The 18720-nt window shown below is 46.5% G+C and overlaps 1 protein-coding gene and 1 pseudogene across 5 annotated transcripts in view; one reads left to right on the top strand and one right to left on the bottom strand.

Annotated features, from left to right (window-relative positions):
- LOC309652876 (protein WWC3-like) overlaps positions 1 to 18720 on the bottom strand; it is a 113152-nt gene that overhangs the window by 45883 nt on the left and 48549 nt on the right. For all 4 annotated transcript variants that reach the window (XM_082447016.1, XM_082447017.1, XM_082447018.1 and 1 more), the window contains exons 4-5: positions 9456 to 9532; positions 8224 to 8303 (exon numbers count right to left, since the gene is read on the bottom strand). In XM_082447016.1, the coding sequence (XP_082303142.1) occupies positions 8224 to 8303; positions 9456 to 9532 (157 nt within the window). The remainder of the gene's footprint in view (positions 1 to 8223; positions 8304 to 9455; positions 9533 to 18720) is intronic.
- LOC309652703 (V-type proton ATPase subunit G 1 pseudogene) lies at positions 461 to 4789 on the top strand (annotated as a pseudogene). The gene is made up of 2 exons: positions 461 to 706; positions 4359 to 4789. The product of its transcript is annotated as a V-type proton ATPase subunit G 1 pseudogene (transcript).

Raw genomic sequence — 18720 nt, 5'->3', positions numbered from 1 at the left:
TGTAGCTTCTGTGCCACGGTAATGGGATACTGCTGGTCTAAGCCTGCGCTAACTGTGAACAATCCCGTTCTCTTCTGAAACCACTAAATCCCCTCGGACAGAAAATGCTAATTCCGAGATCTGATGCTGCCTCGTGGGGTATCGGACGCTCCGCAGCGTGCAGTCACTCTCTCTTACTGCAGGAGACGCACGGGCTTAACTTCATCACAGCATCCCAAAGCGGGAGAATGTCCTCAAGCAATTAAAAGGCTCAAAGCAAAGAGGCTGAGCCAGGGGCTAAGAACACACCTCACGGAAAGCGGGTACTGGCACGTTTAACGAGCACCCCTTTCTGTGATCTGAGCAGCAGTGATAGAAATAGGATTTCTTAAAACACAATGTAACACAGTAAGAAGCAGAGAAGGAAACGCTAGAGGGCAGTTAATAAGAAGGCGCCTGGGCCGATGCAGTGACCTCCCCGATGCTCGCAGCCCTGGCCCAGGGGGTCCCGGTGTCCCAGGAGCAGTGCCGCACGGCCCCCGGGCTGGTCCCCTCACCCCGCCAAGCCCTGCCCTGCACCCGGAGCTGGCTGCACCCCGAGGACCGAGTAGAGAACCAGGCCAAGTCCGCATCCTCGCACAGCGTGACACTAGGCGAGGACACAAGACGACAACAAAGAAACCACCGGGTCAGGCAGCAACTGGTGGTTCAAGGAAAACGAAGCCAGGTGCGGGGATAGAGGGTGGGGAGAGGGCTGCTTTTTAGATACAGTGGTGAGCAGGGACCTTGGCGAGATGTCATTCGTCCAGAGAACTATGGAAGGGAGGGGACAGGCACGAGAGACTTGGGGAGAGAGTTCAGGCACAAGGAGCTGCGAGTTCCAGCGCGGGGTGACGCAGGTGAGTGAGGGGGAGACTGGGGGAACGAGGTGAGGACGGGGGCCGACTCATCTGCAGTCTGGATCATACTCTAAGTGAGAGAGCCACCAGGGGCCACGCAGCGGAGACACTTTACAAGATCCCCCACGGCTGCTGTGAGGACGAGGAGCCACCACGTCAGCACTCGGGGACGTTACAGCTGGCACGGCGGGAAGAAGCCCCAGGGGCACATAAGCGTGGGCAACTCAGGGTGAAGTGATGTTCAACGAGCTTCCCGGTTGCAGGACACCTCACAGTCGAACAGGAGGAACATTCCAGACGCCCAGGAGGTCTAGCGTCACTAAAGAGGGAGCTCTCCCCCACCCACTGGCGCATCCAGCACGTCCTTGGGCATCACCCATTTGGGAAGCTGCGGACATTCTCATTCTAGCTCCTCCCCCCTCGCCCTGGGTGCTAGCCATGAGTTACATGAAGATAATTTTTCAAAACAAGCTTCAGAAACCTTGGGGCCGCGATACCCAGTAGCTCTCTCACTGGAAAAGTTTGATTTTTCTGAAGACTTTCATGACTTGTAAACGTTGCTCCTGTTTTCTGAGGACGTTTATAAAGGGCTTCAAGAGAAATGCAAATTACAACGACACTGAGACACACTATCTCTCACCCATAAGACTGGTAGAAATGCAAAAGCGTGAGTGACAACGCATTCTGCTGGCCACGCGGTTGGAACAGGAACACACATCTACTAGTGGTGGGAATGCAAAATGGTGCCACCCTCCCGAGGAGAACTCGGCAATATCTAAGAACACGACCAATGCCTTTACCCTGTGACCCAGCAAACCCACCTTCGAGAACTTATCCTGAAACCTCTTGTGTCTACACGTGCACAGCATTAGGTGAAAAGCTGACGGGAAACATTATAAATGGATGTTGTCAGGCTGACAATGCCAGACCCCACTGATGATCTTCACACCACACAAAAAAAGACACAACCAGAGAGTGTGCACCTCCTGACCAAAGGGAAAAGAAAATGAAACTGAACTTGAGTCAGATCAAGCCTCTCGGATTAATGACACCCGTTTACATAAATAGCAGGGGACGTGTTAAATGACGCCGCGCACGTTCACGCAGCAAAATCCAGTATCAGGGCAATTCTCTGGGACAAGCAAAGTAGCTTCTTCAACAAATAAGATGTCAGCAGGAAGAAAGGAAGGAAAAAAGAAAAAAGGAGAGGAGGGTAGAGATTAAGAGACACACTAATCAAACATACGGTGGGGACCTTGTCGGAACCCGGACCCAAACAAAGCAGGGAGATGGGAACACTTGCTGGACAAAGGACAGCATTAAGAGATTACTACTAAGCGGCACAGGTATCATAGCTATGTTTCCAAAAGGAGTCCGTTACTTTAGGAGAGACATTTATGGATGAAATATGACTCTGGGATTTGCTTCAATAATGCGGTAAGAGCTTGGGCGATGAGGCCGTGTGACAGACAAAACAAGACTGGCCATTGTGTGGTTAGTTGTTGAAGCAGGGTGAGGGGTACAGAAAGGTTCCCTTATACCATTCTCTCTACTTTTGTGTATATTTGACATTTTCCATCATTAAAAGTTTATATACATTATACACACACACACGCATTCTATCATTAACCCAGAGAATGTGTTCACGGCCAGCTCCCATCTACAAAAATTAACAACATACATAGACTTAAAAATAAATACAAAAGGTTCTTTTTTCCTCACTTGGACCCAAGCGTAATGATGGATTTCCTTGCTAGCCAGGAAAGTTCACCAAGATAAACAAGTCGAGTTTAAAATGTTATAAGTAGCCAAACTCTCGGTGAGGTGCTCTGGAAAAAAATACATGGGATATTCTGGGAAGCAAGAACAGCAGAAAATTTTCTGGAGGAAAATCTAGGGTCCCTGCCTTAAATCGATGTTGGCAATAATATCTGAGAAGCCCATTTACATGTAACAGCTCACGTATTATCTGTGCTCAGAGTTAGGATTTTACAGTAGGGGTGGGGTAATCACATTATCGATGCTTACTAGAGGTTTTCCAAATTTCTCAATAAATAATACCTGTCTGCATGATTTGATCCAAACACAAGAGCCAATCTGTAATGCCAGATAAATAAAGAGGCTGTTTTCATCTCACACATGGCCTGTGTAACTCAGAGGAAGGTATCAGTCTACTTTTCACCGGCAAAGCGTTTTAAGCACGGCACAAGCACCCTTGTTTCCTCTCCTTCCCGTGAGCTCGTGTCACAGCACAGAGTGACCGACCATTTGCAGTGACAACACAGCAACCAACTAGAAGCTGCCTCTCGAGGCAGCTCCATCTGGAAAGCTGGGCTGGGTCGCCCAGGACCAAGGCCAGGTCCAGAACTTTCCCTCAGGCCACCCCTCAGCCTCCACTGGGGAGGGTGGGTATCCAGCAGGGAGTGAGGACCGTCCCCTTGGCAAGGGGCTTGTTTACCATCACTAAGGATTCTTGCTATGGAAAGCAGAAAGAAGATCAAACAGCACTGGCCCTTCTCTCTGCAAGTGCTCAACTCATACTCCGCTCCGGCTGCAGGTGTAAAGCTATAACTCTTCCCAGACCGGCTTCTGCTTCCCGTCCAATAAACCTGGAGAAACTGAGGCCGCCTTTTCCTAGTCTTAAAATGACCTTGACTACAAGAGATGAATTTACTTCCTAGCAATGCTAAGGGGAAGAAGGGGTTTTCTCTGTCACCTGAGCCCTGACATCTCTGATTTCTGAGAGTGTTCAGTCTTAAGCTGACATTGCAATATAACCATTGTCTTCACATAAAGAAATGGAGGTGGCCAGTGTGTTGGAGGCCAAGCAGAGGAAAAGGCACCAGGCCCAGCAATCCTGCTACAGAAGCCAGAGCCAGTGGGGAAACGTGCCGGCCGGGGATCCCCTCTGAGGCTCGGGGATCCCGCGTGACCTCAGTGTTCCTGAACCGCCCTGAAACCCGATCATCTGCACCAGAGCTTCAGCGAGTGGGACTTAAATTAACTGCATGAGGCCCAGCATGAAAAGTCAGTATTATCTAGAGACGCTGGGAAGTCTTGATTCACCCTGGTGAAGAGAGAAAGCTACGGTGTGGCCAAATGAAGGAAGGAAATCAACCTGCAATTCAACTGGACAGTCCAAGCAACTTGTGAAGGCCTGCCAAATTAAATGATTTGCTTCTGCTTATTTCTGATCCAGCCCTTTAGCAGAAGTGACACAGGAGGGCACGGCCACAGTGCACAGAGAAGCACCCAGCAGGCATGGCAGCATCTGGAGGCGGGCAGGGCTGTATGGCGTAAAATCACAGAACAGGTATTGCTGCGCCAGGAAGCACCACAGCAGATGGACAAAATGAGCAACAAAACCAGTAGCCGATACTGAAAATGCAGCTTGATTTGTTTAAGCAAAACTTTTTTAAAAAGCTGTACTGCTTGGGCGGCTGGGTCAACTGACCCGAGGGGACGGTCGAGCCGATTTAGGCCACTCTCTGCCGCCTTGGAATCGCCGCCACCACGGCCAGTCGGTTGCAGGGCATCCAGCAGCTGCTCCAGGCCGAGAAGCGGGCCGCCAAGGAGGTGGGCGAGGACCACAAGCAAAAGAACTGGAGGCTGAAGCAGGCCAGAGCAGCAGCCCGGCTGAAACTGAACGGTACCGCCTGCAGAGGGAGAAGGAGTTCAAGGCCAAGGAGGCCGCGGCTCTGGGATCCCATGGCAGTTGCAGCACTGAAGGGGAGGACCCCCAGGAGAAGATGACCATCCTCCAGACCTACTTCCGGCAGAACAGGGATGAAGTCCTGGATAACCTCTTGGCCTTTGTCTGCGACATCCAGCCAGAAATCCACAAAAACTACCACAAAAACGGATAAAGGAAGAAAAAAACCCGCCTGTTGTTGCACGGATTGGCATTTTCAATCCCTTCATGGAATATGAAGCTTTAGCAAGGCTTGAGTTAGAGTCTTGCGAAAAGTCATTAAATTATTTCTGTATGTTATATAGTAGGTCCCTTCACTTTTTGCAGAACAGCAAATCTAGCTTCTTTGTACAAACTTAGAGCTTATCCAAAGATTTTTATCTTTTTTTTAAAATTTATTTATTTATGTATTTATTTTTGGCTGTGTTGGGTCTTCATTGTTGTGCGCGGGCTTTCTCTAGCTGTGGTGAGCGGGGGCTACTCTTCATCGCCGTGCGCGGGCTTCTCATTGCGGTGGCTTCTCTTGTTGCGGAGCACGGGCTCTAGGCGCACAGGCTTCAGTAGTTGTGGCTCGTGGGCTCTAGAGCACAGGCTCAGTAGTTGTGGCGCATGGGCTTAGTTGCTCCACGGCGTGTGGGATCTTCTCGGACCAGGGTTCGAACCCGTGTCCCCTGCATTGGCAGGTGGATTCTTTTTTTTTTTTTTTTTAATTTTACTTATTTATTTATAGCTGTGTTGGGTCTTCGTTTCTGTACGAGGGCTTTCTCTAGTTGTGGCAAGCGGGGGCCACTCTTCATCGCGGTGCGCGGGCCCCTCACCATCGAGGCCTCTCTTGTTGCGGAGCACAGGCTCCAGACGCGCAGGCTCAGTAGTTGTGGCTCACGGGCCTAGTTGGTCCGCGGTATGTGGGATCTTCCCAGACCAGGGCTCGAACCCGTGTCCCCTGCATTGGCAGGCGGATTCTCAACCACTGTGCCAGGCAGGTGGATTCTTAACCAGTGCGCCACCAGGGAAGTCCCAAGATTTTATCTTGTTACCTCATATTTCTTGGAAATGTAATGGGTATACATTGTCTTCTTTCCTATGCCTTTTCGCTCAAGCAGCATATATATCAATACTGACTTTTTCTTTCTTAGATGTAGTTAAAAAAAAAATTTCTTAAGAAAGAAAGAGATGAATTTTTTTCCCCTAAATCTTTCTTGAAGGTCAGGGGCTTTATCTATGAAAAAGTAGTAAATAGTTATTTGTAACCTATGTAACGCAGCAGCCAGCCTTAAAACAGTCCTTTCCGGCTAAGAGTTAGAATAATGGATACTAGTATCATTGTTTGGGCTGCTTTTAGTTTCTCTTAATCAAAATTACTAGATGATAGCCCTACTATATAGCACAGGGAACTATATTCAATATCCTGTGATAAACCATAATGGAAAAGAATATGAAAAAGAATGTATATATGTGTATAACTGAGTCACTTTGCTGCACAGCAGTCATTAACACAACATTGTAAATCAATTATACTTCAATAAAAAATAAATTTAAAAGATTACTAGATGATGGAATTCAAGAACTTGTTACATGTTACTACTTGGTGTACTGAAAATCATTTAAAAGTAAAGACTCTCTGTCATGCAAAAAAAAAAAGAAAAAAAAAAGAAAAAAAAAAGCTGTACTGACTAGGGATAATTAAAGGAACTCCCATTGTAGATCCAAATCACCAGAGAATGCGTGCGCATGCGCACACACACATGCTGCTACAGGTAGTGGTAGAGAAGGCAAAAAGCTGACTGTAAGGTTAAAAGCCTGCAGCTCATGCTAAGCACATGGACAGCTTACCAAACCCTGCCGCATGGGGGACCTGCAGGGGGCATGGCAGTGTCTCAGGGCCAGAAAAGCCAAGCTCCTCCAGGCAAGACCCAGCTCACCTTTCTATTGTGTCTCCCTTGGTGTCTATAATATGTCCTTAATAAAAAGAGGACAAACGAATCGTCAACCAAACTAATCCTGGGTGATTAACAAAGTGAATCTCAACCTCGTGTTAAACAACAGGGTTTGACGTGCCCGTTAATTACCCTTTATATGAGGTGGGATCATTACCTCTGTCAAACACACTCTGTGTTACCTCCCTATAAAGAGTAATACTGCAATCACATTTGACACACTGTCATTGTGTCTGCACACAGGATGCGAGAGAGTGGCACGCTGCCCACATTTACCAAGAAATCGTAGCCACTCGGATTCCTGCCATTTGCTGAAGGCTGACTATGTAGCAGGCACTGGTGCTGCCCTCGGACAATTTAGCCCAATGATCACTGCTATGGACTGAATGTTCATGTCCCCCAAACTTCATATGGTGAGCCCTAACCCCCAATAGGATGGTATTTGGAAATGGGGCCTTTGGGGGTGATTAGATTTAGACGAGGTCATGAGGGTGGGGCCTCATGAAGGGATTAGTGTCCTTAAAGAAACAGAAGAGACACCAGAGACCAGAGCCCCGCACCCAAAAACAGCACCATGTCAAGACACAGCAAAAAGGCAGTCATCTGATAATGAATTTGCCAGCGCCGTGACCTTGGACTTCCAGCCTCCAGAACTGTGAGAAGTAAATGTCTGCTCTTTAAGTCACTCAGTCTACAGTATTTTGTCAGAGCAACCGAGCTATGACAGTCCCCACTGACACATGAGAAGCGTCAACACAGAAGGTATGAAGCACAAGCCCAAGTTCAGCAAGTGAAACCAGGCTCTGAATCAAAAGGGAAGATACTTTGGACCAACAAGCATACAATGCCCTTCCTTAGGAAAATTAATTCTTTCAGACCACCAATGTCACCATTTATAAAATAACTTCTGTTCATTGAATTTGCTCACTTCATATCACTCACAAATGATAAGAACTTCATCCCCAAACTCCTAGTAGGGATCAAGTTCTAACTGTAAAGATGTCAATTTGATAGGAGGAAGACCCGTAGAGCAGGCTGCCTAACGGAACGCACTGTGAGGATGGAAATGTTATCTGTGCTGCCCAATGCAGTGGCCACTAGCCCAGTGGTCCTCACCCTGGGACAAACGTGCCCTCCAGGAAACACTTGGCAATATCTGCAGACATTTTTGGCTGTCACAACTGGGTGAGAGGGTGCTACCGGCATCTAGGGGGTCAAGGCCAGGGGTGCTGCTAAACAACCTCTGGTGCACAGGACAGCTCCACCACAAACAGTTATCTGGTCCAAAATGTCACGAGCACTGAGGTGGAGAAAACCTGCACTAGTCACATGTGACTACTGAGCATTTCAGATGTGGCTACTGAGACTGGGGACTAAAATTTTAATTTTATTTAACTTCAATTAATTTAAATTTTAGAATTAAAAAATTTAAGAGACTAAAACTAACAAAACAGGAATTCAAATGTAAATAGCCATGTGTGTTTCAGACAGCACAGCTGTCAAGAATGTGCGTAAATATAAAATAAAGGTCTTATTTCCCAAGGAAACAAGAACAAAGTATCTTCAGGGAAAAGAGAGATCTGATCCTTAGGATTGGCAAATAATAAGCATAAATAAAAGCATAAAAGTGAACACCCAAGAAGCTTTAGGACACATGTCCCGGCACCAAACAGGAAATCGCAGGGAAACTCTCCCTCTGTCACTGCAGGCCACTCACTCTTGCAGGGTCTCCACCCCCTTTTCTTTGTACTGCAGTTCTTGCTTCATCTGGGTCAGCTCTCGCTTTAATCTGGAAAGCTAAAGACAAATTACATTTTTTTTTCCACATAAAGAAGCTGTGAAAAATGATTTCTACAGTTGTTAGCATTGTCATCTAAGTTTCTGACTACCTTGCAATTCACGGGGTCACCCATTCTCTCCATGGCCTTCCATCCCTGGCATATCAAACAGCCCTGGCATATCAAACAGCCCTGGCAGAGGGGCCGGCTCGCTTAGACCCACAAGGTCCGGGTCACGAACAGCTTTCTAACACGTGGAGCCCTGGAACCAGCAATGATTTTCTTTTTCAAGGTATTGATTTACACATTGCAATGAGCAAACTTTGTCATACTTTTTTCATCCTCTCTTCTGCTTACTACCCACAGATCCCACCTAGGAAACCCTGTTGCTCAAAGCATGGCTTCCCACTACCTGGAAGTCAGTCGTCTGCAGTGCTTATTTAAACAGGTGCTAGGACCCACTCCAGGCCTTGTTAAAACTCGGTGGGGGCGAGGCGGGGGGTGTCTGGAGCTCACACTTTGAACTGATGCCCCAGGTGTTTTTCGTTGGTGTACTAGAATGTGAGAACCACGGCACTAAAAGAGACACCCTGGTTTAGGGACTGAGACACCAGGACGGGAGGCTTGGCCTCTAAGATGTCTCCCGTCCCCCCTCCCAGACACCCAAGACAAGGGGCTGAAGGGATGGAACATGGTGGCACACAAAGAACCCGGCACCACTGGCAAGGAGCACCGGCACCTTCTGGTCAAACGCCATCGTAGGCAAGATTTCTCTGGGAATACAGCCACCAGGGAAGAACAGCAGATGCTAAAGCTGCTGAGGGACAGGGCTGGCAGCCCACTAATACAGGGAAGCAGCCCTCTGAGGTCGGGCCCCGATGTCACCAAATCTATCCAAACGGGGGGTGAATCTAGCCCCATGAAACACACTGAGGGATACAGGTGATTTTTTGTTAGATGGGCTGAGGCTTTAAAATGAAACTTTTCCCTTCCTATCGGAAAAAAAAAAAGTGGAAAGTAAAACCAAATGTGGTAATAATTCATGAAATGGAAAATCTTACTAAAATATGGGTGTTATACACACTGGCCACCATAAAATGAACCATGATAAGTGATGTTACATAAAAACACATACGGGGCTTCTAGTTGTGAAAATATTCGTTTTACTCACCCTATCCCGACGACTTGCTATTTCTGCTTTAATTTGGTATGGGTCGTACTTTGTATTTGTTGAATATCCAAAGAAGGCTAAACAGAAGGAAAATATTTTATTTTATAATGGATCCTTTAAAGTAAATAAATACACATAGATACGAACTTCTGATTCACCATATTAAGTAGTTAATTCTCAGTCTCAGACTTCCAAGTTGGCGCTGGCTCCTGAAGAATTAACATTTTACAACCTTGAATCTTGATGTTTGATTTTTGCATGAGGCCCTTCTACGTGTTTCCACATAATAAAATATATGGCTATAGGTAAATCAAAACTCTGTTTACTTCAACTGCAAGACTACTAGGGTTAAAAACCATATACACACGGGGGGAGGGGTACGGTTATGGTATAGAAAACTATTCTAACTATGTAAACAGTACATACAGTATGAACCCATTTTTACTTCCTTTTAAAATGCACGCACCCATGGAAGTCACTGGAAGAAAAGAACCCAAAAGTTGACTGCTATTCTCAATGGTTTCATTGCAAAAGATTTTATATTCACTCTCTTCATATCTATAGTCTCCACATGAACGATTTTTGACACAAGAAAGAAAAAAACCCCACAGATTTGTAAAATGAAAAAGACAACTTTCTAGTCACGTATCAGTATCTGGCAGGCTTGAGGAAAAGCAATTCTTCCACGTTGTTGGTTCCCCGAAAGCTGAAGCAAAGCACCCACGCTGTTATTCTAAGCAGCTTGGTTTTTTTGTTTTTTGTTTTTTTAAAATTTATTTATTTTATTTATTTATTTTTGGCTGCGTTGGGTCTTCGTTGCTGCACGCGGGCTTTCTCTAGTTGCGGCAAGAGGGGGCTACTCTTCGTTGCGGTGCGCGGGCTTCTCATTGCGGTGGCTTCTCTTGCTGTGGAGCACGGGCTCTAGGCACGCGGGCTTCAGTAGTTGTGGTACATGGGCTTAGCTGCTCCGCAGCATGTGGGATCTTCCCGGACCAGGGCTCAAACCCGTGTCCCCTGCATTGGCAGGCAGACTCCTAATCACTGTGCCACCAGGGAAGCCCAGCAGCTTGTTTTTGAGGGATGTTTAGCTAAATCACATCTCATAGATAAATGCTTTCTTCAGCAGTGCAGCACACATGATTTAAAGCCTTTTGACAGACGCAGCATCGTGATTACAGACGGCTAATACCTGGGGGTGAATGAGGTGCGCTCAGCCATCCAGCTGTGTGCTAAGCACTGTCAGCCAAGCCCTCTCCACTGTCTCAGCGACTGGGGCAGCTCGCGGCTGTTTCTTTCTCCCTTTCTTTTCTTTCTTTTTCTTTATTTTTTTAAATTAATTTTTATTGGAGTATAGTTGATTTACAATGTTGTGTTAGTTTCTACTGTACAGCAAAATGAATCAGCTATACATATACATATATCCCCCTTTTTTTGGATTTCCTTCCCATTTCCGCCATGTCTAATTTCTATCACCCCATCCACCTCTCTGCATCCCTTTTTCTTGATGCTTCTGTCTCCTTTCTCTTAGGCCTTGGAGCCGCAGTGACTTGGTTCCCGTCCCTTCCTGAGTTGTGGAGGCTCCTCTTTCTTCATCTGAGAGTCACCCCACACTGGTGTAATCTGCCTCCGGGTCATTTTCATTAGTTTCACCTGCTCAGAAGACCCATCAGCAGGGCCAGCATCCATTCTTTTACTCCTTTGATCTGGGTACCAAAGGCTGTCATACAGGTAACTTACATGTCAACACCTAGAAACTAGTTTACAATCATCTCCTGATTTCATATTGGAGAAGCTGGCTCAAAGCCATCAAGTGGGGCTTCCCTGGTGGCACAGTGGTTAAGAATCCGCCTGCCAAGGCAGGGGACACGGGTTCGAGCCCTGGTCCGAGAAGATCCCACATGCTTCAGAGCAACTAAGCCCTTTCACCACAACTACTGAGCCTGCGCTCTAGAGCCCGCGAGCCACAACTACTGAGCCCACGTGCCACAACTACTGAAGCCCGCGCGCCTAGAGCCCGTGCTCCGCAGCAAGAGAAGCCACCGCAATGAGAAGCCCGCGCACCGTAACGAAGAGTAGCCCCTGCTCGCTGCAACTAGAGAAAGCCCGCGTGCAGCAATGAAGACCCAACGCAGCCAAAAATAAATAAATAAATTTATATTAGAAAGCCATCAAGTGGTTTAAACAGCAAGAGCATTTAATATCCTCAAATAGAACCACATCCCAACTTAATGTGAGCTGTTCAGATAGCTCCTGTTTTTAAAAAAATACAGTTCTATGGAAAATCTACTATTCTAAGCCCCAGTCAGAATTTCAAATTACTAGAATCTACTGGAAATAAATATCTGGAGGAGCTGTTTGCCAAATTTATCTCAAATGTTCTTATATTTAGAATTCTAATCTCTCAAAAACACAGAGTAAAATGTTTTTTAAATAGAATTCTTTCTAAGACGAAGAATGTTTATTTCCAAATCCTAGAACCTCCATCTTGCCTGACTCTTTGGTCTCATTTAAGACCAGTAATGAAAGCAACACCTCAAACAATGCCCTTAAGAGGCAGAAGTTGAAATAACTTATAAAATCTCCACATTAAACTCCTGGGACTTAAGTTTCCCAAGCCTGAGCTTAAGGGGCTTCCACTGGGGCCCAGACAACATGCAAATAAGCCTAGGGCTTGCTGACTCCTTCCACGTGGGGCCACTTGTCACCTTGCAGCTGAGGAAGACAATGCCAACAGTTACCACCTGGGATCTTTCCCATTCCGGGTAGAAAGTAACCCCACCACCAAAGTCCAGGGAAGTTAACTGCAACGTTAAACATCAGTAACAATGATCTGAAATCGTTGCCAAAACTTTCTGTCTGTGCAGTTTCATAGGGAAAATGAGCAAAGAGCCTTGAAGTGCACGCTGGAGGTGTAGTGGGTACAGATGGACAGATACATGGCACCCTGCCCCCAGTTCTTCTGCGTAACTAACAGAGCCCTGAGGCACTTGGGCATCCGCCTCTCCCCCAGGACACTCAGCCTGGACCAGTCCCGGAGGGGGACCCCGATAAACCACGACATCACTGAGCTGCCCGGTCCACCAACGGGGAGGCCCACCACCCCCTGGAGGACGCTGCTAGTGACAACGACAGCCTTACTGTCCAGGCCGAGGGGAGTTAGTCTTCTCTGCTACTTATAGCTGAAAACATCCTAAATGGTCAAAGGTTTTACTTATTGATACCATTCATGTCACCTTTGCCACGGTCTCTAAAGCTATAAAATTCCAGGACCGGGATGAGGGAAAAGGCAACTCAAGTACCTAAGACGGTGAGTACATTTTATCTTCAAATGCTAAGGAGAGTGATAAACACTGGCAGAACTTCTAATGATATAATTCAATTTATAAAGACAAATTCTCAGTTCCTGATGTCTGCCAGTAAGTCTAATGGAACCCGTTTGTGGAGTCCAAGGAAAAGCTCAAGACTCTGGACCCCATTTTTAATGGCACGTACACCACAACACTTAGAAAAAGAAACATCTTCCTCCGTTAAGACACGTCTGCAATCTCAAGGTTTAGGATAAATGCGAGACTTTCACCTCTGAAGCTTTCTTCTCACTTGAAGAGTTTGAGTGGGCAGAGCTATTAAACAGCTTAAGGAGGCCGCTCAGGCATACAGCATTGGCTTTGGATGATATAATAAGAAGGTCATAGCTTAACTGGACCTCACCAATGTAAATTACTATACCTTGCTATTATAGGGTAACTGTCACATTTATTTCATCTATCCTCATAAAATCTTTATGAGAGATGACGATTATGTTTCCCCACTTTATAAATGAAGGCTCAGTGTGTAGTGACTTGACCTACACTGTGCCATCAGTCAAAGAGGGACTTCTGTCTAGAACTTGGGCTCCTGTGGGTCAGATTAGCTTTTCCAACTTAAGAAGAAATGGCCCTCTGGCTCCCCGGTGCACAACAGGAGAACTCAATCTGTGTTATTTAGCACTCAAAATGCTGCAGACCCCAGTAATTACTTTGGATTTCGATTTTATGGGTTAGTAAAAGGGGGAAATGTGTCCATGTCTGTCCCTGTCTCCGTCTCCTCTTACACACAGGCCTCCTCTGGACCGTGAGAACCCAAGATCGCCCCAGGCGGATGACATGCTTTAAAAGAGGGTAGTCCTTCTCCAAAGGCATCCTCTGGGCAGGCAGACGGCTCCTTGGGACCAGGTGTGCGCCTTCCAGGCGTCGGCACCGCACGGAGCTGCTCGAGGGAGCCCAGGAGGACTCCGGCACAGAGGACAGCAAGCCTGGACAGTTCCGTGCTGACAGGTACTAATTACCAGAGCCGACCAAGGCATGCCTGTAAACAACCGAGGCCAACTAAAGAGGGCATGACCTCTTTTTTAAAGGCACCAGAAGCAAAGGAACAAAAAAATCTAACTAGCCCACTGAGAGGTAACCTACAGAAGTAACACAAGAGCCCACCAAATCCAAACCAAGAAGTCCCTCTCTAGGGCAGATGAGGAGATGTGGTAAAAATGTGTGCTCTGCGACAACCTTCGAGATTGAGTCCTGCCAACTAATACCTGGGAAGATGCTACGTGAGCCATTTTTTTCCTGCCTGCTCCAACATGCCTGTGTGCAGGAAAACGAAGGGCTGAATGGATGGACTGTGGCCTTTATCCTCAGCTAGGCAGGAGATGAGAAATCTTCACCAGGGAAACAAGGGAAGATAGTCTTTGTGGGATGGGCCTGGAGCCTCAGAAAGAATTCGGCCGGACAGAGGACTGATAAGGTCAAGCTTCCCCACCGCCCGAGCCAGCCCGGGCCAGGAATGCAGGGCGGGTCAGCGCTTTCTCACCGGAGATAAGGCTGACTCTTTCCCAGGCACCCGAAGAGACTTTGGCTGTAGGCTTCTGGGAGCTCCCAGGAGCCAGGGTAACAAAGTCATACTCCTGCTGCTGGAAGAAAGGATCACAATCAGTGGATCGCAACTCTGGGAATCCCCTGGGGAGCTTTAAAAAAAAAAGTGTCTGGCCCCAGCCAAGGCCAATTAAACCCAAATCTCCAGGGGTGGCAGTGGGGCCCAGACAAGAGTTTTCGAAAGCCCTTCGGGAGATTCCTCCAGTGCAGCCAGGGTTGAGAACCACTGGTGCAGATTCTTCTGCAAAGGACCAAAGAGTAAATATTTCTGGCTTTGTGGGCCATACACTCTCTGTCTCAGTTCCTCGACTCTGCCACCGTAGCTGCTGCAGACAATGGGTAAGTGAATGGACCTCGCTAGGTCCCAATAAAAGTTTATTTACAAAACACCCAGAGTGGACAGGATTCAGCCTGCGGGCCAAAATTTGCTGACCTGTGGTTCAGACTATAATTTACCCCAAGCAAGAATTCCTTCTAAAAGGTCCTGCAACTGGTCATATACTTCATCTGAACGCATCTGGAGGCCAGAGTTTCTCAGGAACAATGAAAAAAAAGTTTCTGAAATAACGAATGTATTCAGTGTTTAAAAAGAAGGCAAACAGAAGAACATATTGCAGTGAAGAAAGTAGGAGAAAACTCTACAAAATGGAGGTGCAGAGAAAGTACTGGGTGTGTCTTAGAGACTGAGTCCTTTGTAGTGAAGAGTTCCATGCCAGGGTTCTACAGAGCATTGGACAGGACTGGGCCCCAGGCAGCTAGCTCATAAGCGAACAGAACTAAAGCAGAGTTGGGGTCTTAGTCTCATGGGGATATGTGTGCTCAAATCCAGCAAAGCATGACTTTGTTTTGGTCAGAGACAAAAAAGTTAAGGCTTGGATATTCTCAGGCACCAGATGGCCCAATACTGACACAAAATCTTTCCTCTCCAATGAACAGAGTTTTATTCTGATGACTTCCATAACTCAGGGGGAAATCTGTGAAAGGTGTGCAAGAGAGCACTTCCCCTCCCCTTGCCCTCCCCCACGCCCTTCTGCTCCAATATTGGAAATGACTTTCTAGTGAATTCCTCTGTTTACAATTATTGCCTCATTTTCCCCTACAATCAGCCGTTCAGGATAAATCGTGTCCCCAACACCAGGCGCTAAGGAAATATCTGTTGAAAACTAAATGACTAGTTTAGTGATCCCACCATGGGCCACGAGAAAATCAAGAAGCACAAGGCGTTCTGCCTTCCACGTGCCCCTTCAAGTGTTGTAAAATTGCCAGACAACTTGTCAATTTATAATGGGTCCTTATTTCCAGGTAACTTGAACAATGGGAGGGCAGGCTGTTCCAAAGCCACGATCAGTTCTTCTGAGCTGACTCTTCCCTGTCTCGGAAATACTTCACAGCACTGAAGGCTAGCTACACAAAAAGATCTGGGTTCAAATCCAAGGTCTACCGTTTACTAGGGATGTAACCTTCGAGGAGTAACTTAGCCTACCCAATATTGTTTCTGTGTGTACACCGAAAATAACATTACCATGTTACAATGCTTCAAGATGCTGCAATCACAACAATGCAGGAAAACACTAGCCCATTCGATGCTGGCTCCCTTCACTCGGAGTCACTGTCAATGAAGGAAGTAATGGGAAATAAGTCCAAATCTCCCTCTGTTCCCAGTACCCGAGCAAGGAGCCCTGCTTTAGATGACTAACAATGTGAGCGATCTGGGTGGTGCCAGACCCAGGTGGCCAACTGGAGCCCAGGTGTGCCATGGATCCTGCCACCAGCAGCTCCTGATGTGGGCCCGGACCTCCGTAGGAGACATCTGTTAGAGCACAAGCCACCAGGATCACTGTCTTGAACTTCAGCCTGTGGCCAGAAATAGTTCATTTGAGTCATATCTAACAGAATGATCCTCAATGAAGTTCAGGTTACATGGCAAATTGAAAGAGCTTGATCAAAAACCCCAGGGATAGCAGCAACTTGATAAAATGCTTGAATTAGTTCCTAGCTTCCATTCGTAGTCTTTCTCCCTGAGGAGACAGGCTCCAGCAAGAGCCACTGGCATCTCCAGCCCTTCATGAAAACGGCCTAAGCTAGCCTCCAATGCCACCTGCACGAGTAGAGGCAGAGATCGCGTCTATGCAGGGACCTCTCACGGGTTGGGGAGTGGAGTCCCATGGTAGGATCTCAGGTCAACACCACAGAGTCATCACCTTCCTTGACTCAAGGTTTCCTCATACATGACTTCAAAGACAGCATCTCAAGTGTTTCTTTTTTACGGGGCATTAATAAAATTCTACAGAGCACAGGAAGAATGAAATTGAGTGCAATTCCCTACTTGCCCAAATGTCAATGGAGTGAAAAGCCCGTGGAAATACAAAAACTGATGCTGAGGGAAGTCCCAGCTCCAGGGGACTATAAGTTCTGGATGCCCTTACCCTCTAGGCTCCACGTTGCTATGGGACTCCTCCCCTCGGGCTGGGCATAGAATCTGATAGGCTGCAACTACGTCCTCCTGTATTTGCATCCTCAAGCGCTCCAGTCCCGAGTCCCCACACTCACTGCAACTGAAGTCCTGGCTGCACCAGTACAGTAACCAGTACATAAGACACACCTTCTCTTGATGAAATTTGTCCTTTCAATGACTGGCAAGAAACTTCCTGCCAGGTTTTTCTGATATGTGCTTCTCCCATCTTAGAAAGACTGACTGGAAAGCCTCTTTGGAGACCTAACCAAACCTGACCATGGAACAGATGAGGTGCCTAGAGGCTACTGGGAAGAAATACTCTATTAGGTTGAATCATATGAAATTGCCAATATTTGGGCCTTTTTTTTTTTAATTTTTATTTATTTATTTATTTTTAATTTATGGCTATGTTGGGTCTTCGTTTCTGTGCGAGGGCTTTCACTAGTTGTGGCAAGTGGGGGCCACTCTTCATCGCTGTGCGCGGGCCTCTCACTATCGCGGCCTCTCTTGTTGCGGAGCACAGGCTCCAGACACGCAGGCTCAGTAATTGTGGCTCACGGGCCCAGCCGCTCCGCGGCATGTGGGATCCTCCCAGACCAGGGCTCGAACCCGTGTTCCCTGCATTAGCAGGCAGATTCTCAACCACTGCGCCACCAGGGAAGCCCTGGGCCTTTTTAAGCTACAAAAATGACAATTTTATATGGTTCAATCTACTTCTACCAAGTAACTTTTGGAAAGGTTTAGAATCGCTAACTATATGCTTTCAGAAACAGTTATAAGCCAATGCTTTAGCCAAGTGTGACCTCGAGGCACCAAGTCCATGAGATCACTTAAAAGAGACCATATGCTGAGCCATGAAAGTCATCTGAATAGATATCAAAAGATCGAAATCTTATACGTCTAGTCTCTGACCACAATGGAATTAAATTAGAAATCAACAACATGATACCTTTAAAAAGTTCCAACAACTTACTTTTTTTTTTTGGCCATGCCACTCGGCTTGCAGGATCTTAGTTCCCCGACCAGGGACTGAACCCGGGCCCTCAGCAGTGAAATCGAGGAGTCCTAACCACTGGACCACCAGGGAATTCCCCCAACAACTTACTTTTCAAAAAACCCATGGGTCAAGAGAGAAATCACAAAGAAAATGATAAAATATTATGAACTGACTGAAAATGAAAATACCAAAATTTGTGGGATGCAGTTAAAGTAGTACTTAGAGGAGAATTTATACCTTTAGAGGCTATGTGAGAAAAAAGAGAGGCCTGAAATCAATGGTGTAAGCTCTCAATTTAAGAAGGTAGAAAAAGAAGAACAAATTAAAGCCAAACTAAGTAGAAAGAAGGAAATAATAAAGAGGACAAACCAATAAAGTAGAAAACAGACAAGAAATAGGGGGGAAAAAAAAGAAAACCAAAAGCCAGTTCGCTGTAATGCTACACACAATCGATAAACATTGAGCTGTGGTGATTAAGACACAAATTATTAGTATCACAAATAAGAGAAAGGACACCAGCTCAGCGTCCAGACATTGAAAGAATCATGCAGGAATTCTACGAAAAACTTCATAAATTTGACAGTTTGGATCAGCGTTCAGCGGATTCCCCGTGGGCCAAATCCAACTTGTTACTGTTTTTATACTTTTCTCAGAACAAGCCACACACATCACTTAGGTATCATCTCTGGCTGCTTTTGCAGTCTAACAACAGGGTTGAGTAGCTGCATCTAAGATCATATGACCTACAGAGCCTAAAACACTATCTGATCCTTTACAGAAAAGCTTACTGATTTTTGGATTAGATGAAAGAGACGAATTCCTTGAAGCACACAAATACCAAAACTGATTCAAGAAGAAACAGGAAAATCTGACTAGCCCTGTATCTATTAGAGGTATTGAATTTGT

This window comes from Balaenoptera physalus (assembly GCF_965194825.1).
Source record: "Balaenoptera physalus genome assembly, chromosome: X".
Taxonomy (NCBI): Eukaryota; Metazoa; Chordata; class Mammalia; order Artiodactyla; family Balaenopteridae; genus Balaenoptera; species Balaenoptera physalus.
The sequence above is the reverse complement of the archived record's forward strand: the minus strand, read 5'-3'. Positions and strand labels throughout refer to the sequence as shown.